The sequence below is a fragment of the Entelurus aequoreus genome, linkage group LG08, assembly GCF_033978785.1.
Source record: "Entelurus aequoreus isolate RoL-2023_Sb linkage group LG08, RoL_Eaeq_v1.1, whole genome shotgun sequence".
In the NCBI taxonomy this organism is placed as follows: domain Eukaryota; kingdom Metazoa; phylum Chordata; class Actinopteri; order Syngnathiformes; family Syngnathidae; genus Entelurus; species Entelurus aequoreus.
Window position 1 is genome coordinate 21,965,846 of NC_084738.1, and position 12,846 is coordinate 21,978,691.

At 39.6% G+C, this 12,846-nt stretch overlaps 2 protein-coding genes across 6 annotated transcripts in view; one reads left to right on the top strand and one right to left on the bottom strand.

The window, feature by feature from the left end:
* The window catches only part of LOC133655638 (epidermal growth factor receptor kinase substrate 8-like protein 1), a 26,180-nt gene extending 15,211 nt beyond the window's left edge, over positions 1–10,969 (top strand). Inside the window, exons 12-19 of the mRNA XM_062055976.1 lie at positions 956–1,100; positions 2,608–2,648; positions 2,731–2,839; positions 2,917–3,045; positions 3,123–3,264; positions 5,605–5,770; positions 10,410–10,542; positions 10,618–10,969. Coding sequence (XP_061911960.1) covers positions 956–1,100; positions 2,608–2,648; positions 2,731–2,839; positions 2,917–3,045; positions 3,123–3,264; positions 5,605–5,770; positions 10,410–10,542; positions 10,618–10,704 — 952 coding nt within the window. The 3' untranslated portion in view covers positions 10,705–10,969. The remainder of the gene's footprint in view (positions 1–955; positions 1,101–2,607; positions 2,649–2,730; positions 2,840–2,916; positions 3,046–3,122; positions 3,265–5,604; positions 5,771–10,409; positions 10,543–10,617) is intronic.
* The window catches only part of luc7l (LUC7-like (S. cerevisiae)), a 20,164-nt gene continuing 18,241 nt past the window's right edge, over positions 10,924–12,846 (bottom strand). For all 5 annotated transcript variants that reach the window (XM_062055978.1, XM_062055982.1, XM_062055981.1 and 2 more), the window contains one exon: positions 10,924–11,801. In XM_062055978.1, the coding sequence (XP_061911962.1) occupies positions 11,687–11,801 (115 nt within the window). In that variant the 3' untranslated portion in view covers positions 10,924–11,686. The remainder of the gene's footprint in view (positions 11,802–12,846) is intronic.

The window sequence follows — 12,846 nt, forward strand, 5'->3', positions numbered from 1 at the left end:
TTTCTTATTGTTAATAACTATTACTATTGTTACTAGTAGTATTTTCAACCCAATGGCTGTATGTCTTAAATTGTTTTCAAATACAGTTTTTTTCAGCTTTTATTTTTTCCCCCGATCTTATAAAACATTTTTCTTGTTTAATTTGGTATATTTGAGCACATTGAAAAGCGCTATTTAAAATTGTATGTATTATAATTATTATTATTATTTTTTTTTTTGCATTGTGAAATGTTTAAATAAAAGAAAATTTATATAGATTAGAAAATTATTATTTTATTGTATTTGCCAATAAAACTGGGATATTTACATCTAACTGACGCTTCAAAATAATAAGCATACAAACTTTTTTATTTTCTTTAAGTGAAGTGAATTATATTTATGTGGCGCTTTTTCTCTCGTGACTCAAAGCGCTTTACATTAAGAAACCCGTTATTTACATTTAAACTACATTTACTCAAGTGTGAGTGGCACTAGAAGCAAAGTGGGTGAAGTGTCTTGCCCAAGGACACAACAGCAGGATGGCGAAAGTTGGATTTGTACTAGGAATTATCAAGATTCCAGCTGGCTGCGCTACCATCTGAGCTACGCCGCCCTGAATTTTACATCTGTGCTTTCAGCTTGGAGCTAAGGGAGTGTGAAAAATTGTTTGAAAAATACAAATTTATTTTAGCCTTTTTTTTATATTAAACTAAAGTATTTAAAATATATGTTTTCTTATTTTATCAAAATTGTTCCTTTTTTATTCGGCATCTTTGAACACTTAGAAAAGTGCTATTGTAAATGCAATGTATTATTACAACAAATGTTATTATTGTGCAATACTGTGAGATGTTTAAATAAAATCTAATTCAAATACATTTAGATATTTACATCCAACTATTACTCCAAAATAGCAGACTTATAAACTGTTCTTAAATATTTTTTTAAATATTTATTTTAACATCTGTGCTTTCAGCTCGGAGCTGAGAGGACCCATAGCGCCCTACACCCCAGTGTTCCTCGATGGCTGGAAGCCAGAGACGTTCAGGGCGGACGGGCAGGTTTGGGAGGATCCGGTCGAGTCACAGCACAAACATGAAGCCCTCCGAGTCAAACAAGAGGTATGCCTGGTAAAGTTATGCACATTGTGAGCGAGTTACTCAAAATATGACAACTGTGTAGTGTATACAAAGGCGAGGACATTTTAAGTGGTAGATAATATTTGATAAATCTTGCATGGGTGTTCTTATTTGCAAAAGGATGAGTCATACTGGAATTGTACCACTTATGTTTGTGAATAAGTAGTTTCAAATTATTTATTTATCCTACTTATACTCCAAGTTAAAGCAATTTGTTTTCCCTCTGCCTTATAAAGGTGCATACAGTGGCAGGCTTCTTAACCCATACTGTGCTGTTATCACAGTTTGCATTATTTATTTATTTTAAGATTAAAACCAATTGAACTTGTTGCTTTCCAACGAAAAACTACTGCATGTATCTTCAAACATATCCTGAAAATTGTGAAGTAATTTTTTATATCAACCAAAAATGTGTTTCAAAACAAAATAACACAAAATATACACACCTAACAGTAGTTCAAGTGCAATTTTTTTAATTTTATTTTTTTAGATCTTTTAGTCGGAAATGAGAAAAAAAAGTGTGTTTTATCACATAAGGATATTTGCTACGCTCATTGTGTTTACATTGTGGAAATGATTCATATATCTGTGGTTGTCAAACTTTTTTCTCCAAGTACCACCTTACAAAACACTTGGCTGTCCAAGTACCACCATAATGATTTAACATTCAAATGTAGTCGTGTAGTTGGCCTAAATATTCATGAAAAACAAGGCAGAGATTTTATTTAACAAGTATATTTGATATTTTTGACCGCTGTAACATTACACACAATTTGAACAGTAACACTGTTCGAGTTTGAGTTTATTTCGAACATGCATGCATACAACATGATACATCACATTTTCCAGTTTCAACATGTTCGAAAAGGAGTAGGAAGAAGCAGAGCTTAATTAATCCTAGCCCCTTTTTTTTTTTTTTTTTTTACATAGCAGTTGCTAAAACTTTAGTTCACTTCCTGTTCTCAATTTATTCACAATATACTCCATAAGTAATACATTTATAAATGTTGTTTATGTACACATTGAACGATTTTGGTCCCAGTATTGATCCCTGGGGTACACCACAGGATATATTTAGCTCTGTAGACGTTTGTTTACCTATCTTCACGCATTGCTTCCTGTTGGTTAAGTCACTTCTTACCCATTTCAAAACCCGCCCTCAAATGCAATACTGTCTAATTTGTTTATCAAAATATTAGGATTAACTGTGTCAAAAATGTTTTTGTTGCATCCATAAACATTGCAGCAGCACACTGTTTACTATAATCTATTGCGTTGGTAATCAGTAATTTTGATTGATGAATTGTTAGAATTAGAATACATTTTTAAAAACTTGAACACCCCTACTAATTGTTGATTTTAGGATTATTTTTACACAAATATCATTTAACAACTTTGGTCTTTTAAACCTGATAGTTTATAATCTTGCTAACATGAATGGGGTTTACCCATCTCTTACTGACCTCAGTGTGTGTGTGTGTGTTGACAGCAACAAGCCCAGCCTCCTGACAACCACATGAATGATGAAACGTAAGTCCACTTCAAAAGAACCTACTGTATAGTTATAAAATATACATTTAATCAAATATTTTAACTGGTGGCTTCCACACAGAGACAGCCAAGGACATTCTCATGAAGCTGCAAAAGTCTACAGCTGCAGTTACGACTTCAACGCCAGGAACAACACTGAGCTATCCGTGCAACAAGGCGATACGCTCGAGGTACAACTGATGCTTCTTCACTCACCAAAAGGTTCAATTTCCTGTCTGAAGGGTACCATTTCCTGTTTGCCTGCCAGGTGCTGGAGTCCTCCAAACGCTGGTGGAAGTGTCGCAATCGCTTCAACCAGGTGGGCTTTGTTCCCTTCAACATCCTGGAGCCCGCGGCTCACGTAGAGAGTCCCGTCACCAGCATCAGGCCGCACTCTGTGAGACACACAAACACGCCTGTTAGTCTCAGTGTGTCACAGATGACTTGCTGAGTTCCCACGTTCTTTTGCTGCAGGCTCCAGGCCCGCCTCCCCTCCCCAAGACCTTCACCAGCGTGCCACCGAGCCCACCTAGTCTGCCACAGAACCCTGCTCTCTCACGGCCACACAGCCAGTCCGCCTATAACCAGCAAGCACCGGCAGTAGAAGACGACAAAGGTACACATGAAGGACGCTGGCTTGGGCTTCAAGACTCAGATTTAAAAAAAATATATGTATATTCACACTTTCAACGAGGGTGTGTTCCTAATATTTTCTGCATGATGTAATTACTGTAACAGTTGAAATCATGTGTCAAACTCACGGCCCAGGGGCCAGATTTTGGATTAATTTTATGTGGCCCACCCCATCATTTAAAGTGCCACATCACATCATTTAAAATGGACCACCATCTCATTCAATGTGGTCCGTCACATCATTTAATGTGGTCCGTCACGTCACTTAAGTTGGTTCGTCACGACATTTAATGTGGTCTGCTACATCATTTGAAGTGTCCCACCATGTCATTCAATGTGGTCCGCCACATCATTTAACTTGGCCTACCATGTCATTCAATGTGGTCTGCAGTATAATTTAAAATGGCCCGCCATATTATTTAATGTGGTCTGTCACATCACCTAATGTGGTCCGGCAGAACATTTAAAGTGGGCCATATTATTAATGTTGTTCGCCACATTATTTAAAGTGGCCCGCTATATCATTCAATTTGGTCCGCCACAACATTTGAAGTGGCCCACCATGTCATTCAATGTGGTCCCCCACAACATTTAAAGGAGCCGAACACATCATGTAAAGTGGTTCATCACATTTGACGTGTCATTCAATGTGTTCCGCCATATCATTTAATGTGGTTCGTCACATCACTTGATGTTGCCCGCCACATCATTTAATGTGGTATGCTATATCAATTGAAGCGTCCTTCTATGTCATTTAATGTGGTCCACCATGTCAGTCAATGTGGTCTGCCACATCATTTAATGTAGCCCGTCAACATAATTTAAATTGGCCCACCATGTCATTCAATGTGGTCCGCCACAACATTTAAAGTGGCCGCCCATCTCATTTAATGTGGCCCGCCGTATAATTTAACGTGGTCCGCATGTCACCTAAAGTGGCCCGCCATGTCATTCCATATGGTACTCCACATCATTTAATGTTGATTGCCACATCATTTAACGTGGTCTGCTACATAATTTAAAGTGGCCCACCATGGTCAGTCAATGTGGTCTGCCATATCATTTAATGTGTCCCGCCACATTTTTTAAAGTGACCCAACATGTCATTCAATGTGGTCTGCCACATTTAAAGTGGCCGATCATGTCATTTAACGTAGTTTGCCACATTATTTGATGTGGCCCATGTCATTCAATGTGCCCCGCCATATCATTTAATGTGATCCGTCACATCACCTAAAGTGGCCCACCATGTCATTCAATATGGTACCCCACATCACTTAATGTTGTTTGCCTAATCATTTAATGTGGTCTGCTATATCATTTGGAAATGTCCTTCTATGTCATTTAAATTGGCCCACCATGTCATTCAATGTTGTCCGCCACAACATTTTAAAGTGGCCATCTGAGGGCAGTCATAATTGCGAAGTGGCTCTCAATAAAAACGGGTTTGACACACCTGGTTTAAATGATTCGATATTGTTTGTTATAAGAAAAATATTGATATTCTAATTAAACAGTGTATAGCGGTGCTACTATAACCTATAATATAACCTATAACCTTTCCGTGTTGAAGAGCTAAGTTTGTACAATGTTAAGAACATAATTACTGGTATTGCTGTAATGACTGTATCATTTTGTTTGTTACAAAAAATATTTAAATATTCTAATTAAATAGTGTATATAGTCTAATTGTAACCTATTTTACCATGTTAAATTAAATGAACTATTAGGAGTTGGATTAGGAACTTCATTACCGGTATTACTGTTGTATCAATATTAGTGCTGTCATTTGAAGAATTTTTGGATCAGATTTATCACACTTTCTAATTGTGATTAATCATGATTTTAAAGTTAAAGTACCACTGATAATCACACACACACTGGTGTGGTGAAATTACCCTCTGCATTTGACCCATCCCCATGTTCCACCCCCTGGGAGGTGAGGGGAGCAGTGAGCCGTAGCGGTGGCAGCGCTCGGGAATCATTTTGGTGATTTATTTATCACAGCAAATTACTTGCATGCTTAATTTGAATTAACTTGAAAAAAATACCCCGGTATTTTGACACAAATGCAATGTCATACACAAACATAAAAACAATGTTTTACTAAATATAGTACGTAAAAATAGAGTATTTTAAATATTACACACACGGTCCCCTTTTTGTTTGATTTTCTGTAAAAACGGCATTCAATAACCAGCCTGGCAATCTTCCGCCTTCTTATCAAGTATCAAGGCCGTAATGTAGGCGGGATGGCATTCTTTTTTATAGTGTATAATTTCATTTCTTCTAGTTAAATTCTCCACATATTAATCGTTTTCAGTTATGATGGTGAATGACGAGCTGCTCCAGAGGCTGACCAACGGAAAGGCCATCAACAGCAAACCTCTGGTCATCCCTCGATCCACGGAGACCTCCCTTCCTCTCAACTACCACTCCAACTCAGAGGAGGTGATGCAGTGGCTCCGAGGGAAAGGCTTCAGTGACCCGTGAGTCAAACCTTTGATACATTAATAAAGAGTCATAATGAAAGTACTTTTTCCAGACGGAGCCTATGAAAAACAAGACTGTACACTGTGGCTATTAAGTGCAGGGAAGACAAAATCCTGCCAGAGGGCGCTGTTTTTTATTGTCGTTAACAAGTATTTTATTTTTCATACACAAAAGGTGTGCGGCCTAATTTCGGTCTTTATTATAATTATTTGACTCCGTAAGGCCCTCCACACCACCCTAAACCTAATGTCGCCGCCCCACATACACACACTTGTATGTTTATATGCACTAAAAAAAAACAATTACTCACTTAATTGAAACTAGCTTTTTAAAGCATACGTATAAACCTGATTTGTTTCCGTTTACAATACTTTATAATGTAAGGTAGAGATTATAGCTGATTCATTAAAGATTACCATCAGTGGATAATATTACATGATCATTATTGTGACTTATATACTAGGGGTCTTAAAAACTTAGTGACACCTCTGTTTCAAACTTTAATCAAGGGTACTTAAACGCACCACAGTTATGTACTTTGAAATGCAAAAGTGAAACATAGACTTAACTTTGTCTGATGCTGCCACATTATTTTTCTTTCTTTGATCAACTCATCCTGGGTCCCAAATGGAGGCGCTGTGTGTGAATGCATAAATGTGAGCTTTGATGACGTTATGACGTCTGTGTTGAGTGAAGAGTGAAGTGTTCTATGCTGAGTTTCCCACTACCAGATGGAATGAACTATTTAGCGTTTTGAAAGGGGGTATAGATTGTTTTATATATTCCTAATTTGATTCAAACAACATTATTTGACAGCTATATGGATTTTATCTCAAATTATATGACGTCTTTTGTAATTGACGGACTTAAATGAAAGAAAATAAATATCTGTATACACACACATACTTTATGTGTGTGTGCATATATATATTTAAGTGTATGTGTGTCTGTGTGTGTGTGTATATACATGTATGTATGTATGTGTATATAGTGGGTATGGAAAGTATTCAGACCCCTTTGAATCCCCCCCCCCCTTTGTTTCATTGCAGCCATTTGCTCAAATCAAAAGAGTTCATGTTACTGCTAATTAATGTACTGTACACTCAGCGCCCCATCTAAACAAGAAAACATAGAAATGTAGACATTTTTGCAAATTTAATAAATATAAATTTTTGGTCACCTCCCTGACAAAGATTAAGATGAATGCAGCAATGTACAGAGACATCCTGGATGAAAACCAACCCTTTCCCATCCAACCTGATGTAGCTTGAGATGTGCTGCAAAGAGGAATGGGTGAAACTGCCCAAAGATAGGTGTGCCAAGCTTGTGGCATCGTATTTAAAAAGACTTGAAGCTGTAATTGCTGCCAAAGGTGCATCAACAAAGTATTGAGCAAATGGTCTGAATACTTACGTACTTCTGATTTTTGAGTTTGAGATGGTGTGCTGAGTGAACAGAAATAAAATGGAACTTTTTTTATTGTAGCAAATGGCTGCAAAGAAACAAAGAGTCAACAATTTAAAGGGGTCTGAATACTTTTCCTACCCACTGTATGTATGTGTGTATACAATACAGGCCAAAAGTTTGGACACACCTTCTCATTCACAACACAACTGATGGTCCCAACCCAATTGATAAAGCAAGAAATTCCACTAATCAACCCTGATAAGGCACACATGTGAAGTGAAAACCATTTCAAATGACTACCTCTTGAAGCTCATCAAGAGAATGCCAAGAGTGTGCAAAGCAGTAATCAGAGCAAAGGGTGGCTATTTTGAAGAAACTAGAATATAAATATATATCCATCCATTTTCTACCGCTTGTCCCTTTGGAGTGCAGCAAATATTTTATATATATATATATATATATATATATATATATATATATATATATATATATATATATATATATATATATCCATCTTCTTCCGCTTATCCGAGGTCGGGTCGCGGGGACAGCAGCCTAAGCAGGGAAACCCAGACTTCCCTCTCCCCAGCCACTTCGTCCAGCTCTTCCCGGGGGATCCCGAGGCGTTCCCAGGCCAGCCGGAAGACAGTCTTCCCAAAGTGTCCTGGGTCTTCCCCGTGGCCTCCTACCGGTCGGACGTGCCCTAAACACCTCCCTAGGGAGGCGTTCGGGTGGCATCCTGACCAGATGCCCGAACCACCTCAACTGGCTCCTCTCGATGTGGAGGAGCAGCGGCTTTACTTTGAGCTCCCCCCGGATGGCAGAGCTTCTCACCCTATCTCTAAGGGAGAGCCCCGCCACCCGGCGGAGGAAACTCATTTCGGCCGCTTGTACCCGTGATCTTGTCCTTTTGGTCATAACTCAAAGCTCATGACCATAGGTGAGGATGGGAACGTAGATCGACCGGTAAATTGAGAGCTTTGCCTTCCGGCTCAGCTCCTTCTTCACCACAACGGATCGATACAGCGTCCGCATTACTGAAGACGCCGCACCGATCCGCCTGTCGATCTCACGATCCACTCTTCCCTCACTCGTGAACAAGACTCCAAGGTACTTGAACTCCTCCACTTGGGGCAGGGTCTCCTCCGCAACCCGGAGATGGCACTCCACCCTTTTCCGGGCGAGAACCATGGACTCGGACTTGGAGGTGCTGATTCTCATCCCAGTCGCTTCACACTCAACTGCGAACCGATCCAGCGAGAGCTAAAGATCCTGGCCAGATGAAGCCATCAGGACCAAAAGCAGAGACCTAATCCTGCAGCCACCAAACCAGATCCCCTCAACGCCTTGACTGCGCCTAGAAATTCTGTCCATAAAAGTTATGAACAGAATCGGTGACAAAGGGCAGCCTTGGCGGAGTCCAACCCTCACTGGAAACGTGTCCGACTTACTGCCAGCAATGCGGACCACACTCTGGCACTGATCATACAGGGAGCGGACCGCCACAATCAGACAGTCCGATACCCCATACTCTCTGAGCACTCCCCACAGGACTTCCCGAGGGACACGGTCGAATACCTTCTCCAAGTCCACAAAACACATGTAGACTGGTTGGGCAAACTCCCATGCACCCTCAAGGACCCTGCCGAGAGTATAGAGCTCGTCCACAGTTCCACGACCAGGACGAAAACCACACTGTTCCTCCTGAATCCGAGGTTCGACTATCCGGCGTAGCCTCCTCTCCAGCACACCCGAATAGACCTTACCGGGAAGGCTGAGGAGTGTGATCCCACGATAGTTAGAACACACCCTCCGGTTCCCCTTCTTAAAGAGAGGAACCACTGCCACTCTGCCAATACAGAGGTGTATATATATATATATAGGGAATAAGCGGTAGAAAATGGATGGATGGATGGATATATATATATCAGTGGTTCTTAACCTCTGCGATGAGGTGGCGACTTGTCCTGGGTGTACCCCGCCTTCCGCCCGATTGTAGCTGAGATAGGCTCCAGCGCCCCCCCGCGACCCCGAAGGGAAAAAGCGGTGGCAAATGGATGGATGGTTCTTAACCTTGTTGGAGGTACCGAACCCCACCAATTTCATATGCGCATTCACCAAACCCTTCTTTAGTGAAAATTTTTTTAAAAAAAATTTCAAATTCAAGACAAAGTTATATGTTTTTGGTAAGACTTTAGTATGGGGAACATATTCTAAGTAACAAATATTTAATTTAGAGTTATTTGGACACTAGGGGAACATATTCTAAGTAATAAAGACTTAATTTAGAGTTATTTGGTTAGGGTCAGGGTTAGAGTGTTAGGGTTATAATAAGGCCATGCCGAATAAGGCATTAATAAGTACTTAATAATGACTAGTTAAGAGCCAATATGTTACTATTTTGCATGTTAATAAGCAACTAATTAATGGTGAATATGTTCCCCATACTAAAGTGTTACCATGTTTTTTTACTAGTGCATGAAATGAACCGTGCATGAACATCACCTTGTTCAAACAACAAAACCAACACAGTGCATAAACTCACAACAAATTACACACCTGCAAACCAGTCAGCTGTTGCCGTATCCGTAATACGCCGATAGGGAGAAGTTTGTATTTACACGATGAGTCGGGTGTGTTTTGACCTCCGCCGAACCCGAGCCCGACTCACCGAACCCCTAGGGTTCGATCGAACCCAGGTTAAGAACCACTGATATATATATATATATATATATATATATATATATATATATATATATATATATACACACACACATGAATGTATATAATATAGTCAATCTTAAGGTGAAGAAATACTGTGTATGTGTCTAAAAAAACTTCCTAAATTGAACACAACTTAAAATGTTTAAACCAAATTTCCCATTAGTAGTAATATTTTTACAATTACATTTTGTTAGCATTTTATTATCTTCTTCTATCGTTAACTTTTTTCACCATATACAGAAAAATTTAGGATAGTGTGGGGGCACTTTAATACATTTTATACAATAAAAATGCCAAAACCAATCCAATATAGGTCGATATGTTTTATAGGTGACAAATAGTGTATTTGATTAGGAATGAATGTCGTTGTTACAATAATGTAGTTTAAATCACACAATAAGGTGACTACTGTAATGGTGTGTAATATTTATAGGGCTTAACGTGAACAACGAGGTTATTATAAGCTTCCATTGTACTAATTCACCTGTGGCGTGTTCCTTCCAGGACGGTCACATGTTTGGGAGTCCTGACAGGTGCTCAGCTGTTCTCCCTCAACAAGGAGGAGCTGCGTAGCGTTATTCCAGAGGAAGGCGCTCGAGTATACAGCCAACTGGCGGTGCAGCGATCTCTGCTGGAGGTAATTTGATAATGCCTGCCCCTTTTCGTGGCCTCCTATCAGTCCTAATGGTGCCCTCTTGCTTCCTGTCTGCAGGATGCTCGAAGGGCCACGGAGCTGGAAGCAGTCATGGAGAAACAGAAAATGAAGGTGGATCTGAAAATAGAGAGCAGCACATTGTGAGATGTGTCATAGATGGACTATATAGCAATATAATATATACATACCTGAAAAGAACAGATCATTTTGCAAGTCTTCATTTTTGGCAGTGTAAGAATTGTATTTATTGCAAAAAAGCACAGTTCTCTTAGGTCTTACTGTGAAGTCCACAGTAACATGGACTAGATAAACTATAACATTCTCTATTAATTTAACAACGCCTCAAGCAATGAATGACCAAAATGCATTAAAGACTTTATTATGGGTTAATTTATTTTTGTCAATGAATCCAAGTGGAACAAGATGGCATCCTCACATTATATGTAAAGCGATGTACCTCACACACAAACATTACAGTCGGTTTGCATTTCAACACGAAGCAGTTCCAGTGTGTCAAAAAATTATGTCTCGCTTTCTGCTTCACATGCCAACTCAAAAGCCATATCCTCTAAACGTTTGTATTAACTTTAAATCAACTGGCAAAAAAATAGAACACTTAAATAGTTCCAACAACATTAACACTCCTCCTTAACTACTTACTGGAAGAAAAAACATACCTGACATGATGAAACTTATAACTTGAATTGTTTCATATTGGGGCTCATAAACTCAGAGAGTGCATTGATCAAACAGTACACAAAATAAAATAAAAAGATGCAATCTACCAGCAGAAATGTGTTTCACACTCAAGACCATCCAAATTCCAATGTAGGATTCTGCATAAGATGACAAAACAATATTAAAAAAGCAGACCAAATGTAATTTTTCTATTGGCGTGGCGGTTTATTGAATAAAGGTCTACCAAATTACAAAGATGTATACTGCAAGATCTGCAACCAGGCTGAAGAATGCATCATGATAAGCGGTGTCTTGATAAAAAGTAATTAAAGAAAAAGAAAAGCCAAGTCTATGGAGACTATAAGGAACAGTCTGTGGCTTGGAAATGGACAAATGGGGGAAGAACACACAATGGTGTGTGTGGGAGGATGAATGGACGTTTGGGTCTTCACAGGTTTTCTCTGTCGTCGGCTCTGCGAGAGTCCGACCTGCCGTTCACGCCGTCCCGTCGATCATGCTCCCGTGACTTGTCTCTAGACGAGCGCTCTCCGTCTCTGGAGGACCTGGTTCACAAGGACACAGAGTGGAGAATGTCAATACTTTGCCCAGGACAACTTAGTCCTGTGTTAGAAATTCCCCAAACACATTTTAAAACCACAATTTCATGATGCCAAACTCATCTGGCAACTTTTATGTTACGGTCATTAAGCAAACACTAAAACCTCAGAGAGAAAAATAATAAATGGAAATGGAAATAGAATTTATTGCAAAGTAAGACAATGGTGCAGACAGATCTGTCCATGTTGCTCAGTACAACATAAAAAAACAGAACAAGTAAAAAAGTGCACAAGAAAGTGGTCTTTATGTACTTTATGTACCTACCAGGTACAAGCAGCAATCTTGTTGTCTAACACTCATAAAGGTTTATCTCAAATTAACTTTACCCAATGAAGTGCTTCAAATCTTTTTAAACTCTTATTACTTTAAGGGGTCCTTTTCTTACCTATTGGTACCTAGTTTTTGTGTATTTTGGATCAGCCTAAGCCCCGAAAACATTAAACCATGGAGGCATTGCGGAGATATTTATAAAATGTTTGCCTTTCTTCATACTTCCTCCAAACGCGCTGTTTGGAATTTGTCTAATTTGTGACGTTTTTCCCCAGGTGTGACGTCAGCGGATATCTCCATATATTGTAGAAATTTACCTGAAGAGCTTTGCGTGAGTGCACCAGTGAGCCTGGTTACATGCACATTTCCAAACGTTTTTTTGGTCCCCTGCTGTTCAGTTTTCCCTCGGGAAAAAGGTTTGCACTGCACATGTAAACGTGTGAAATCAACCGTTCTGGGCCCCAGTCTATGTGCGGATGAACCGTTTTGGACTGCTGGTGAACGCCTGTCCACAACCGTTTAATCACGCATGTATACACTCGAGAACTATTTACTCTGATGTCGGACGGAACGTCATCACGTTTACGGTGTTACGTCTAGTGACACTTCAAAAGCGGGGCGGGAGAGACATGAGAACGAGGAAGAAGGAGAAATACAAACAAACAGCATGGCGAGCTAAAGTCGGCATTACTGGTGTGACGAGGAGACTACGGTCTGCCT